General features: G+C 39.3%; 1 protein-coding gene across 2 annotated transcripts; it reads left to right on the top strand.

The window, feature by feature from the left end:
* Nucleotides 1-1,855: 1,855 nt before the first annotated feature.
* Nucleotides 1,856-12,188, top strand: zgc:63972 (protein CutA homolog). 2 transcript variants are annotated; one of them, XM_034709727.1, is made up of 6 exons: nt 1,856-2,236; nt 2,747-2,895; nt 5,250-5,309; nt 6,106-6,151; nt 7,574-7,623; nt 10,585-12,188. In XM_034709727.1, exons 1-6 carry the CDS (start codon nt 2,132-2,134, stop codon nt 10,685-10,687), a joined length of 513 nt encoding a protein of 170 aa, XP_034565618.1. In that variant the 5' UTR covers nt 1,856-2,131; the 3' UTR covers nt 10,688-12,188. The 2 variants fall into 2 exon arrangements, with proteins under 2 accessions (XP_034565618.1, XP_034565619.1); XM_034709728.1 differs by lacking the exon at nt 5,250-5,309.
* Nucleotides 12,189-13,090: the final 902 nt, after the last annotated feature.

Raw genomic sequence — 13,090 nt, 5'->3', positions numbered from 1 at the left:
ACTCCAGACAGACCACCAGAGGGCCCTCTTCCTGATCTCCGGGGACTTTACCATATATTTATTTTCTACATAGCTTATTATTGTATTTGTATAACTTATTGTGTATGGAGCAACATAACTGAATTTCCCTCCCTGGGATAAATAAAGTATTTCTGATTCTGATTCTGTGCTACTGTAGGAATGTTGCAGAGCAAGATGGCGGCCTCCATGGAAGGGGTCCCTCTCCTTAAAATATAAAAGGCTCATTCTAAGTTAACAAATACAAAAATTGTTAAATAAGGTGATTATACACTCATGGAAACATACTTATGAATATTATATTCAATTTCTGTCTGTTCTGCTAAGCACTGCTGAATACTACACACTGTACCTTTAATGTAATAGTTTAATGAAAACAGTGCAGGTTATTTATTTTTCTATCCTCTAAAGCAGTGATTCTCAAATGGGGGTACACTTACCCCTAGGGGTATGTGGGAGTACTGCAAGGGGTAGCCTACGTGACAAATGTAAAAAAAAAAGTTCCATCGCAACAAATTTAAAAAAAAAATTAGAATTAAAAACAAATTTATCAACAGCGTTCAATTTGTATGTCAATGCAACATCAAATAGGGCACTAACTTTTTCCAAATTGAGCATATTCATTCATAAAATATATTATTCGCAAAACGGCTTGGACCAGACGGCCTCCCCTCCCCAGGGCGGGGTTAGTTGTAAATGGGAAGACATAGGGAGAGGAAAAGAAATGCACTAAAATAAAGGAAATGTGTTTCAACTCTTGTAACTGTGATACATCTTAATGCTTCTTGTTTGACAGAAATATATTGGTGTGCTCCTTGGGCCATCAAAGGTACTAGCTGCCTCAATCTTTAATTATTTCTAAAAAATATTGCACTACAAAAGTATAGAATGTGTGTCATCTTTCATTTCAGTGTTATTATGACTCTGTAAAACCACATGCATGCATTTATTCATGTTATTTAATCCATACTATTTCCTGATTTTTCTTCTCGGCCATACAAGGGGGTACTTGGTTGAAATTGTTTTTAAAGGGGGCACACAAGCCAAAAACGTTTGAGAACCCCTGTCCTAGGGGTGAGTTTTATTCTTATAATAGTTTTTATTTATTTATTTATCATCTAATTCAAATTCTAGTCATTTTTATTCTATTTTATTTATGTATTTATTTTAAGTATAGTATCTTATTTTTCTTTTATGGTTTAATATTTAAGTGTTTTATTATCTTAGTAATTTACTTTATTTATTTATTAATTTTAAGTATAGCATCTTATTTTGTTTTAATGGTTTAATATTTTATTGTTTTATTATCTTAGAAATGTATTTTATTTTGGTGATTTTAATTTCTTGTCTTGAGTTTTAACATCTTATTTTTACCTCCAGTGTTTCCTGAGAGAGTTTCCTCAGTTCGTTCAGCAACTTATTTATTTATTTTTTTAATTTGTATTTATTTATTTTATTTTCATTGTTTTTAATATTATTGTTGCATATATTGTGTTCTTCACTTTAGGATTGTGGGTGGGTTTTGGGATTAGGATTAGGATTTGTTTGTACAGCACTTTGTGTTACAATAACATTGTATGAAAAGCGCTCTATAACTAAAGTCTGATTGATTGATTGATTGATAGGGGGTCCCGACCCACACTTTGGAAACCCCTGCTCTAAAGGACATCTTTATAAAAACAAAGTTACTCTTAGAAAGTCCTGTATTCCCTGTTTTATATTGCTTCATCACGGTCACGCTGTGAGTCTGAGTGAATCCTTGTTTTTACTGTAGACAGTATAAAGACACCAAAGCCGATTATGCCTCGTGCAGGGCCTCTGGGCGGGGCAGCTGAGGTGAGCCGATGATTCTACTGGTCGCGCACGTGTCCGGAAGTGAAGACGACCAATCAAACAGCGCGGAGCTTTGCCCCAGCTGGACTGTCCGAGTCCGACCTGCAGTACCTGTCAGCACAATGCACTTCTCCCGTGACAGTAACGACTTTCCACGGTGATTTTCTCCCACAGAGCAGCTGACGCGCTTGTTAAAATGACGGAACACTAATTACCTTTGTGGAGAAAGCTCGAGCTCAGTTTGTGCCTCTTATTATCTTGCACGCGCCTGGACTCTGGAATGACATTTGTTGCCTCTAACAGGATGGAGTGGCTTCTTCAGAGATGCCATAAAGAGGCAGCCTGCCACTCTGTTATTCGGACGTTTCTGCTCATTTTATGTTTGGTAAGACCTCCAGAGATTTCATGGACTTTTATCATCACTTCTGACTTGAAAACTGCCTGAAAAATCTTCCACATAAGACTGTTTCTAAGTCTGAAATGCTAGAATGTTATATTTTTTGCACCATTTGTAGCATATTTGTGCAGGATTTACGTGCATCTATGTGTGGCAGTGATGCTGTGCAGTGCAGAAAAGTAGGACAGATTATAAATTGGTCACTGAGCTCAAGCCAAGGCCCATACTCATTTATCTGTGACAGACAGCGCCAAATAATAAGAGGATAAATACTGAATCCAATCCAATCCAAACATGGCAATGCTTTCAGAGGGCAGCACATAATTAAATTGAGTTACAACTTTGTGCCTCATCTGAACATAAAGTAACACAAAACAGCTAAATGTCTGAATAGTTTATGACAGATTCAAACATCCAACAAATATAGTATTTAAGTCTGTTTGTTCTTTTTGTTAATTCAACATTTTATGATGTTCTTGTTCTTTTTGCACCCTCCAGCTCCTCGTCCTGTCTGTGTCCATGTATCCTGGGTTGAGGTCCATTGGGATCCAGCTTCATTCAGCGTTAATGGGGAGTTACGTACCAGGCCACCACTCTCTTCTTCTCATCAACAGTCCCAACGAACAGGCAGCGAAGGACATAGGGAGGTAAATGTTGTGGTCTACTCCACACTACTGTAGCAGCACTGCTTTCACTATAGCTCCTTATAGTGCTCATATCAGGAGTTCATAACGAAACAGACTCATATAGCATCCAAAAGGCCACCTGTCAGTCAAATCACTCCCTGTCAGGCCCACAGGGAATGAATCAAGCCAAATACACATTAAGTTTATAACACAGATTTAGCCTAAATGTATTTTAAAAGGAGTTCAACAATAAGGGAAATAAGCACATGTGTGTGTGTGTTTTCCATTAACAACAAGAAGAGTAATAAAGCTCTTCATGCATTTATTATGGAGCTGGGAATCTGTTATCTTTGTTAGCCCAGTACTGGAATCAGGCAGAAAACTCGCCCAAAGGTTAGAAATAAAAATAGTAGCCCCAGGGCTTACTTATTAACTCTTCTTCTGTATCTTGTTTGAATAATAAGTAGTAGAGCCAACATGTGGTTTAATACGTTACTCTCTGTCCCCATGTTTCATGGCAGCTTTCCCTCAGGCAGGAGAACTACCATGTTGTTATGACAGGGATGTTATTGTTCTACTGGGTGCAGTTTGTAGCCTTTACATATAGGGAAATTGATAGAGCTTTAACATTTTCCAGCTTCCTGACTGATGAATGACAAAAATATGGAAAATCAAGGTAGCGTGAGACTAAGGCTAAGTTTTGAATTCTACCACTTTGAACATAACATAACTACTTATTATTGAAAAAAAGGTGTAAAGGTATTCTGGATTATCAACCATGCATCTTGGACATATGTATTTACACTTTTCCTATGTGTTCTGTAACATTCTGCAAAGTTTTAAGCTCCTCAAATACATTCAAGTTAATTAAAAAGAAAATTCTCCTCATGGGGGTGCTGTTAGCCTAGCGGTTTAAGCAAGTGGCAATCTCCGGTCTCAAAATATGAAGCCCATGCGGAAATGTTATGAAACTGTAGTTCATCGAGCGTCCACTTGAAGCTAGCTGCAGAAACTTCGGCAACCACATACACACCAATTCTGAAAAGACGATCTTTGCAGCAATAATAAACATGTTTACAGCCTGGTTCAAAACACTGCTTCGGTATGAAGAGCTAATTTCTCCATCGGCTCACATGAAATGGAATTTTTTTTCCTAATGTGACGGTTCAGAAGATATTAAGATTACAAGTTTTGGTTGTGTTCAGCATTTCCAATATGGCAACCGCTGACGAATGGCTTCAAAACAGGGCTTCAGGAACAGATGGGTGACATCACGGACATACGTCCATTATTTATACAGTCTGTGGGTTTAAGTGTGCGCCCCATGTACAGAGGCTGTGGGCTTTGTTGCAGTGATCGCCAGTTTGATCCCAGGCGATGGTCATTTGCTGCTCATCTTCCCCCACTCTCTATATTCCCAACATTTCCTTTCTCTCTTCCGCAGTCCTATCAATAAAGGCCAAAATGCCCCCCTAAAATATCTTTAAAAAAAATCTCTTGATATTTATCTGATCAGAATGCTAAGCAGGCAGAGGTGAACGTGCCAGACTCCTCTCAGCAGATTGATTTGATTTGGCGTGTGGTATCAGGTTGTCTCTGACAAAACTTGGCTGCCCAGAAAAAACACATCATTGCTTTGGAGTTTTGACCAATCAGAACCAAGCATCTAACATAGCCGGGAAATAAGCTAGGCCAACCAAACTACTGGCTCCTGCAGCTTCATGTTTACCAAACAGACATGAGTGGTGTTAGTCTTCTCATTTAACTCCTGGAGAAAAGCAAACGCGTATATTTTCCTAATAATAAAAAACACAATGCAGACTCTTACTCAGAATTCTTGTTATTTTGGGTTCAAGTTTGAAATATGATAGAGCAGTTCAAACACTTTACAGTCAGTCAGTCAGGCGTAACTTTCACATTTCTGTAAGAGAGTCAAAGATACAATCTTGTGAAACTGACAAAGAGTGGATGGCAGTGTTTGCACTCTCATCTTCTTTGTTTGCAGTCTAGCTGCATGTAAATGAGCTCTATTAACTGAGTGTCCAACAAAGAGAAGCCAAAGTGTGGATGCCAGATATGTAAATCACCTCCTTCAGAGACACTGGCTAGAGGAGAGGGCACAGCTGAGCTGGTAATGAACTTTAATATCATGCAAGCAGAAGCAGAAAGCAAAGTTTATCATCTTCTCTGAATTAACAGCATGAGAGTATTTTCCTGCAGGCTTCCTGAAGAGCTCCACGATGAAGGGCTCAGTTTCACGCTGTAATTGATAAACAGCTGGTGGCTTGTAAGTGTTTAATTTTTCTTTCCTCTCTTTCCATACCTTCCCTCTCTGCTTCCATCCACGCTCCCTACCTCTCCCGTCTTTCTTCCAGGGCAATCATGGAGAGGCGGCTTGCAGCCAGTGTTAACATTCTCAGCAGGACGTCCACAATGTAAATTATATTTTACCCCTTACCTTGAGTCAACTTTGCTTCTTATCACAAAACCTTAGATCAGTTAAAAAGTTGCTAAAATCCACACACACGTTTCTATCTTTGCTAAAACGCATATTTCCAAGGCAACCGCGTATGAATGGGCTGTACTTGAATGCTTTTATCAGTTTTCCCATCACTAGAACCTGAGTGACAGCATTCAGAGGGCCCATATGTTTGTATGCATGGGTGAGCGTTCCTGTTAATGCATAACCACAAAGGGAAGGGAAAAAACTCAGGGCGTAGAGGACGGAGGGCTGCTGAATAGAAGAGGCAGTGTTAAAACATGTATACCAAACACAGGTTTTAGACTATAAATAGAGGACGTGTTTGGGTTAGTTTAGGGGGTGAGGGTGTTGGTGCAAGAGGTGGAGGGGGTTTCAGATTCATAATAAATGTGTTCCAGTTAGATCCAGGCTAATTCAGCCCCATACTGCAGTAGTTATTTTGACAAATGCTTCAATATGGGCTCTTAGTTTGTGTTTTGCTGTATTTCATATCACTATATTTAAAGTAATTGCTTATAATACCATAAAAGCCTCTAAGGCACAACTTGATGGTATTCATGTAAATCACTGCAGCCAATAATAGTCAGTTTGGCTATGTTTGATTTTGTGCTCTTAAGGAAATTGCAGTTTTCATGATAGCCTTTATTGACTTTATTTGTGGTACCATTCAATCCTTGCTGATTTACACGCCTTCATATGTGTTTAGGAAACACTACAGTTGTAATTTCTTCTGCTTTATGGTTCTTCAGGTATTACTGGAAAGGTGAAATCCAGGATGCAAGTGAGATTCTGATGGTAAGCATGGTGGGAAAGTCACACCGGGATCATTATTAAGCCAACAGTCATGTTTCAGTGGTACGCAGAAGTGTAAGATAAGCCACTTAAAGGGGTATTTCATTTTTTTTTGGAGTGGTGTTTTATGTCACTAGTAATTGCACTAGCCGCAACGGATGCCGGTCAGCTCGGCCCATTTAATGAGAAACTCCAGGGAGAAACAGCAAGCAAGCTAGGCTACAGTTTTCAGCAGATGGGTCAGTTCTGTCATGTAATTTAACCAATTTTGAAGGACACATGGCCAAATTCCACCAGATCCGTGTCTGATCAGTCTCCGATCCGTCACGGCACCAGATCTGATAGGTTTCTATTCTAGTCAATGTGTTAACTTCCACTGGATCCGCTCCGTTGCGTTCTGGCTGCGTCTGATCCAGCAGGTCCGAATGCAACAGATCAGATATGCAAGACTTCTATTTTTGCTGGATGCCGGAGCATGACGCATCAATTCAGGACAGAGCAGATGGAGTGGGACAGGAAGTCACGCAACAAAACAAAATTAAAACCTCTGATTAATCTTCAGAATAAAACACACTGTGTTAGTGGTAGATCGTTTTTAACTTAATTATCACAACAAAATGTCATATTGAATGGAGGCAGGTCTGGAGTCATCAAGTCAGAGGTTTTCAGAGGCTGACAAAGACAACATGGATGAGGAGAGGAGCAGGATAATCCTTGATTCAGTATTTACAGCGGGAAAACCTCGGTCACATGACTCCAGATGTCCGGCGGTCCTGCTCTGTGCTGCGTTCTGAAAAAACAATTGGTGGGTGTTGATGGACGAGAGAGCACGGAGCCAGACCGCAGCAGATCGAAAACGGATCTGGTGGAAGTCCCGTGTCAGTGCGCTGCAGGTGAAAGAGCACATCTGTATTGTGCAAAAAAAAAAGTTCTTTCTGGTGGCAAAGTGAAGTGCTGAAAAAATCCCTCGTAGAGCGTACACTTAAACCAAGATGAGTGCTCAGGTTGGAATCTTTCAAAGTTAGCTAAATCACGTGGCAGGACTGACCCCCTCTGCTGGAAACTGTAGCCTAGCTTGCGTGCTGTTTCTCCTTGCGGTTTCTCTTTAAAGGGGCTGAGCTGACCAACATCCGTTGTGGCTAGTGAAATTACTAGTGACATAAAACATATACAACCCCACTTAAAAAAAATGAAATATCCCTTTAAAAGATTCAGTGGTGGTGCGCCATACTGGAATGAGGGGAGCGCTGCTGCTGGCCAAAGCCCAGATTCAAAACCAATCAGGGTCGCACTTTCAGCAGGAAACACATCTTATATCGCCATTTCAATGTTGCTCAAATTGCTTCTGAACCATCTGCACTGTGTTTTGACCATTGACTTTATATATATATGTATTGACTGATGCCTCTGTTGTTGTTGTTGCAGCTGGTGAAAACAAAGACCTCTAGAATCCAGCAGGTCATAGACTATGTGAGGTGAGAGCTTGCTTTATATCATGTTTGTTTCAGATTGTTGTGAACACACAATTACAGTTTTAATGTATTTTACTGCTTCAGCTTTGCCTACTTTACTGTAGAAGTGCATTAAAGCTTCATGGTAGTTGTTTTCAATTTGGGCCCTGTTGAGTACTTAAAATTTCACTACTTCATTATTTAGCTGAATAAGTAGAGCATTCAAAATACAGCTGCACTGTTCAACAAAGGCAGGCACCAGGTCAATAACTCATCAGCAGAGCACTGCTTGTACAGAACGGACGCTTCTATTCAACCATGATAAGGTAGACAGAGAACTACGACCTGATTTTCATCAGCGTGGGCCGTCGTCCAAGCTGGACAACTTTCAGTGGCTTCTATGCGCTGGCAGCTGGGACTCAAGTGAGCAGGGGTCGTCAACAGATCATTTCATACATGAGTGGGCTCAACTTAATTACACTGCAGCAATTAGTTTGGGGAGAACAAGTTTCCAGTACCTGTGACATACAGTAGAAATTCAATTAAATTAGTGAGATCTTACAAAACTTCCTCAGCATCTTGCAAAAGTGCCTCAACATCTTCCACATTTCACAATGTTGCAAATATTTCTTAGGTTATTACATGGTTTTCTCAGTATCTTGCAAATTTTCTTTGGGTTTATCAAAAGTTAATCAGATCTGATAAAAGTTCTGTCAAAATCTTGTAAATGTGTCTCAGGACCTCACAAAAGTCTATTAGGATCTTGCAAGACTTTCTCAGCATCTTCCAAATTTCTCAGGATCTTGCGGAAGCATCTCTGGATTTTTCAGACGTTTTTCAGATCTCATAACAGTTCTGTCAGGATAATGAAAAAGTTTCCCAAGATCCTGCAAAACTTCCTCAGCATCTTACAAAAGTTTCTCAACATCTTCCAAATATCTCATGATCATGCAAATGTTTGGAAGGATCTCATAGAAGTTTTTCAGGGTCTTGCAAAAGTATCTTAGGATCTTGCAAAACTTTCTCTGCATCTTACAAACTTCTTATGATCTTGCAAACTTTCTCTGTATTTACTTAAGTTTCTTAGAACTCATAATAGTTCTGTCAGGATTGTGCAAAAGTTTCCCAAGATCCTGCAAGACTTCCTCAGCATCTTACAAAGTTTCTCAACATCTTCCAAATATCTCATGATCATGCAAATGTTTGGAAGGATCTCATAGAAGTTTTTCAGGGTCTTGCAAAAGTATCTTAGGATCTTGCAAAACTTTCTCAGCATCTTACAAACTTCTTATGATCTTGCAAACTTTCTCTGTATTTACTGAAGTTTCTTAGAACTCATAATAGTTCTGTCAGGATCGTGCAAAAGTTTCTCACGATCCTGCAAAACCTCCTCAGCATCTTGCAAACGTTTCTCAACATATTCCAAATTTCTATTGATCTTGCAAATGTTTATAAGGATCTCACAAAAGTTTCTCAGGATCTTGTAAAACTTCCTTTGTATTTTTCTTAAGTTTCTCAGATCTCATAACAGTTCTGCCATGATCATTCAAAAGTGTCTCAGGATCTTGCAAAATATTATCAGCATCTTTCACATTTCTCAGGATCTTGCAAAGTTTCTCAGTGTCTCACAAAAGTCTCTTAAGATCTTGCAAAACACTCTCAGCATCTTCCAAATTTCTCAGTATCCTGCAAAAGTTTATCTGGATTTTTCTGAAGTGTCTCAGGATCTTCAAAATATTATCAGCATGTTTCACATTTCTTAAGATCTCACCAGTTTTTCAGGATCTTACAAGAGTGTCTCTGGATTTTTCAAACGTTTCTCAGATCTCATAAGACCCTGACAGCTCTCATCTGTCAGGGTCTTGCATAAGGTTTTTAGCATCTTCCAAGTTTCTCAAGATCTTACATAGCATTTCGCAGGATCTTGCAAAAAGAGTTTAAATAGAATTGATATGCTTCAACTTGAATTAGATTTTTAGAGGTTTGAGTTTATAAGATACATGCTAAAAAACGTTTTTTAAATTAATCCATGAATATAGCTGTGGTATTTTTTAAATTAAATTCGGCTGCAGGAGCTGGAAGACATCCTGTTATATCTGTAATTACATTCTCACAGTTGGAATGCCAGATGCAAAATCAAACGGTATACAACACTTGTCATAACTAAGACAACCATATGGAGTTAATCATCTTCTCATTTGGCTATTTAAAGCATCAGTCTATTAGACTTGACATTGTGCCAAGGTATTAAAAATGGCATCACTTACATTACACAGAGGCAATGGATTGTCAGAACACCGGATGAGGACAAGCTTCATCGCAATCTTACCGTTATTGTGCTGAGATGCATTTTAAAGCACTTTTTGGAAACAGTAGTAGAACCTTTTTTCTTTAAGTGTACTGGAAAGCATTACTATAAACAACAGAGGTGAAAGCTTTAGAAAAGACAGTCATTACGTGTTGAAGTGAAACACTTAGAAAGGAAGTCTTAGTTGAACATAATTAGAATAAGAAGTAACTTCTAACGGCTGTGCTTTCTGTTCCATGGCTATACTGCCTGATTTTCTGCTTAGCTTTTATTTTCTCTACTTGAGATAACAAAGAAAACCCAAAGGCAGTCCCCTGTAGCATAGGGCAAACATACATGCCTGATGTTCTGCTCTTTTCGAACCACTGAGACCTTAAAGTTCTGTTTACTCTCCCTTGAGTCCAAACTTGGAAACATGAGGCGGCGGCATTGAGAAATCTGCCTTCCAGTGAGTCAGCTCCAACTCTTTGAAGTAAGGGTTGAAGGGTTTCACATTTGCCTCTACTTTTTTTACTAAATCTTATTGTAGCCACCTGTTTTATCAACCTCTTAAACAGCATTACCAAGCATTTTTTGGAATTAAGGTTGCAATACTTACATCCCTTCTCTTATTGTCTTAGTTTTCCTTTAGTTTCTTTAACACCTTTCTGTCTTGTGACCATGTTTGTCCCCTCAAGGTCAGTTCATCCCTACGCAAACCCAGAAGTCCTCAGCTTCCCGGTGGAGGACGGCAGTCTGGCTTACATGAAGTGGATGGATGAAGCCATTCCTGATGACTGATCCGTCATCAAAAAACAAAGACAGTGATTACCTGGACTGCAGGTGAATAAGGACGCTGAGGACAGCATGTTTGAAAGCTTTACACCGAGTTGGATTGAAAAGCTGAATACATCTAGACCCGTTTGGGCTCTGACCTTTTAACTGTGCATTCTACTATGTACTGTGTTGATTTGATTTGTACCACAGCTACAGGAATCAGTTGCTTCTCACTGCCTCACAGATTGCAGCTAACGTTTTTTAACAGAACACCCCTAATAAGTTGTTGCATGTGACAGGTCAATTCAAAGTCAAGGGAAGTGACCGTAACAGGACGAACAAACATAGCTGCTTGAAAATTTAAAGGACTTAAGAAAGCCCCCACAGTATGGGTGAGATAATACGGTCTAATGTTTCCAATAATGGACTTGAAAGTACTATCACTTCTCTGCATAATACATTCAATGCCCACCCCTCAATATGCATAATACTTATGCATTTTTGCACAGCATAACACTATCCTGTTGCAGCAATAATATTTCAGGATTAGAATCCTGTCACTCCAGTTCAGCTTTTAACCTTTGTATTTATTTAAGATGACATCAGTCTGGGAAGCCGTTTGAGGGTCGAGGTAAAGTAGGGCTGAACATGGTGAGAACTTTTAAGTCATTGTCATGCAATGGTATTCAACTTAATCAGCGATACTGATTGAACTTCAGTTCAATAGATTATTATTGATCTGTTAGGCTGGAGGAGAGTTCCTGTGTTGGTACAGAAATCTCTGTAAGCAACACAACTGTTTGATTTTCTCACTGTAAGTACAGGAGAGAGAGTAATACTGCTGAATCTCAGAGCTTGGACTGTTCCAGCGTTTTGTAACATGTTTTTGTATATGCAAATACGGCTACATGAATCCACTGAGGATACTTCTTAACAGCCAACCTTTGCCCCATCTCTCCTCTGTGTTTTTATCTAACAAGCATAAAATGTTTTGTTTGTATCTTAGAGAACAGATGCTGACTGTGTCTGTCATTCTGTAGTTACCTGGATTCCTTCTGTTTCAAGTATGCATTGATCAAAATTGTGTATTTTCTTTTGTTTTATGTTTTTTTCCGTCGTCACAATTTCCAAGGGCTTTAAAATTCCGGTTACACTGTGTCGCATTTGGGATAACACCAATCAGACAGCCATGCACGCTTACCTCCCTCTACAAAAACACACACTAAGCCTCCGTCTGCAGAGCGTGTTTCCGGCATGAGGCCTCACTCGACAAAAAAAAATGCAGACACAGTTGAGTTGGCTGTTGTGTCTGTGGAGCCAAAATAATCCTCCACATCAAGCCAGGAGATCAGGACATGTGGGCAGTGAGAGAGTGAGTGAGTGTGTTTATGTGGGAGTGAGTGAGTGTGTGGGTGTCTTTTCCTTTTAATGCATTTGTTGAATTGAATGTGTATGTACAGTTTATATACATGAGCTTGGTTTGAATAAAACACACATTTGCAGAAAAAATAAAAAGTATAATGCAGTGTGGTTAAATGACCACTAGATGGTGGTATTTCAATGCACAAAACCACATGTAACTGTAAACATATTCATATAAAATCACACTGAGTTGATGCAGGTCTACTATCTTTTTCTCACAGTTTTTTTTTGGCAGATGTTTCAATAAAACCCAAACATTCCCAAATCTGGCATGCCACCACTTCTCCCTCACAGAGAGAAGATGTTTTTGATGTATTTTTTTCAGCAGCCTTCCTCCTTCACTGAATATGAAATCCAACTCAGCCTTTTCTGAATATGAAATCAGTCCAGGCGTTATAAGCTGAAGATAAAGAAGAAAAGAGAAAGAGTGTAATGTGTGTTGTCCATATATTGGTATTACTTCAAAGCACAACCTCAATTAACACCAGCAGCTTTACGTCAAATACATAATTAGCTTTCACTTTTGAAATAATCAGACAACTTATGCGTCAAGTCTTTTAATTGTTTCAACTAAATCTCATTCTCTGCTTTAAGACTTCCTCTGCACTGCGTTCAATCAAAGCCTCACAGGCTGAGGTAATTAAAGACATACCATACATTTCCTCATGAAAATAATCCCACTTCTGTAAACACAGAAACATATGGCGGGCTCTTTTTCTTCCCGTGAGTCATTAAATTCTCTGTGGGTTAGAGAGTTAGGAAGAGGATAATTAAGAATAAGCTGCAAGAAGCCGACACTGATAACATGCTCCCACTGAGCAATTCAATAAACTGAGGATAATAACACACACACGCTCACACACACACACACACACACACACAGATAGCTATCTGATACACAGAGGGATTGATGTGTCGACAATAGACTTGTTGGTGATGGAAAGGCATCACTGCAGTTTTGTCAATGACAATGAAAAGTGGTCCAGCACTGTGCATCAAGCAACT

Source organism: Notolabrus celidotus, chromosome 19, assembly GCF_009762535.1.
Source record: "Notolabrus celidotus isolate fNotCel1 chromosome 19, fNotCel1.pri, whole genome shotgun sequence".
In the NCBI taxonomy this organism is placed as follows: Eukaryota; Metazoa; Chordata; class Actinopteri; order Labriformes; family Labridae; genus Notolabrus; species Notolabrus celidotus.
The sequence above is the reverse complement of the archived record's forward strand: the minus strand, read 5'-3'. Positions and strand labels throughout refer to the sequence as shown.

Excerpts from the sequence above, each read along its gene's own strand:
- zgc:63972 (XM_034709727.1), top strand. The coding sequence starts at position 2,132 with ATGACATTTGTTGCCTCTAACAGGATGGAGTGGCTTCTTCAGAGATGC. Across the intron at positions 2,896-5,249 it reads GCAGCGAAGGACATAGGGAG|GGCAATCATGGAGAGGCGGC; the intron begins GTAAATGTTGTG and ends TCTTTCTTCCAG. Across the intron at positions 7,624-10,584 it reads CAGGTCATAGACTATGTGAG|GTCAGTTCATCCCTACGCAA; the intron begins GTGAGAGCTTGC and ends TGTCCCCTCAAG.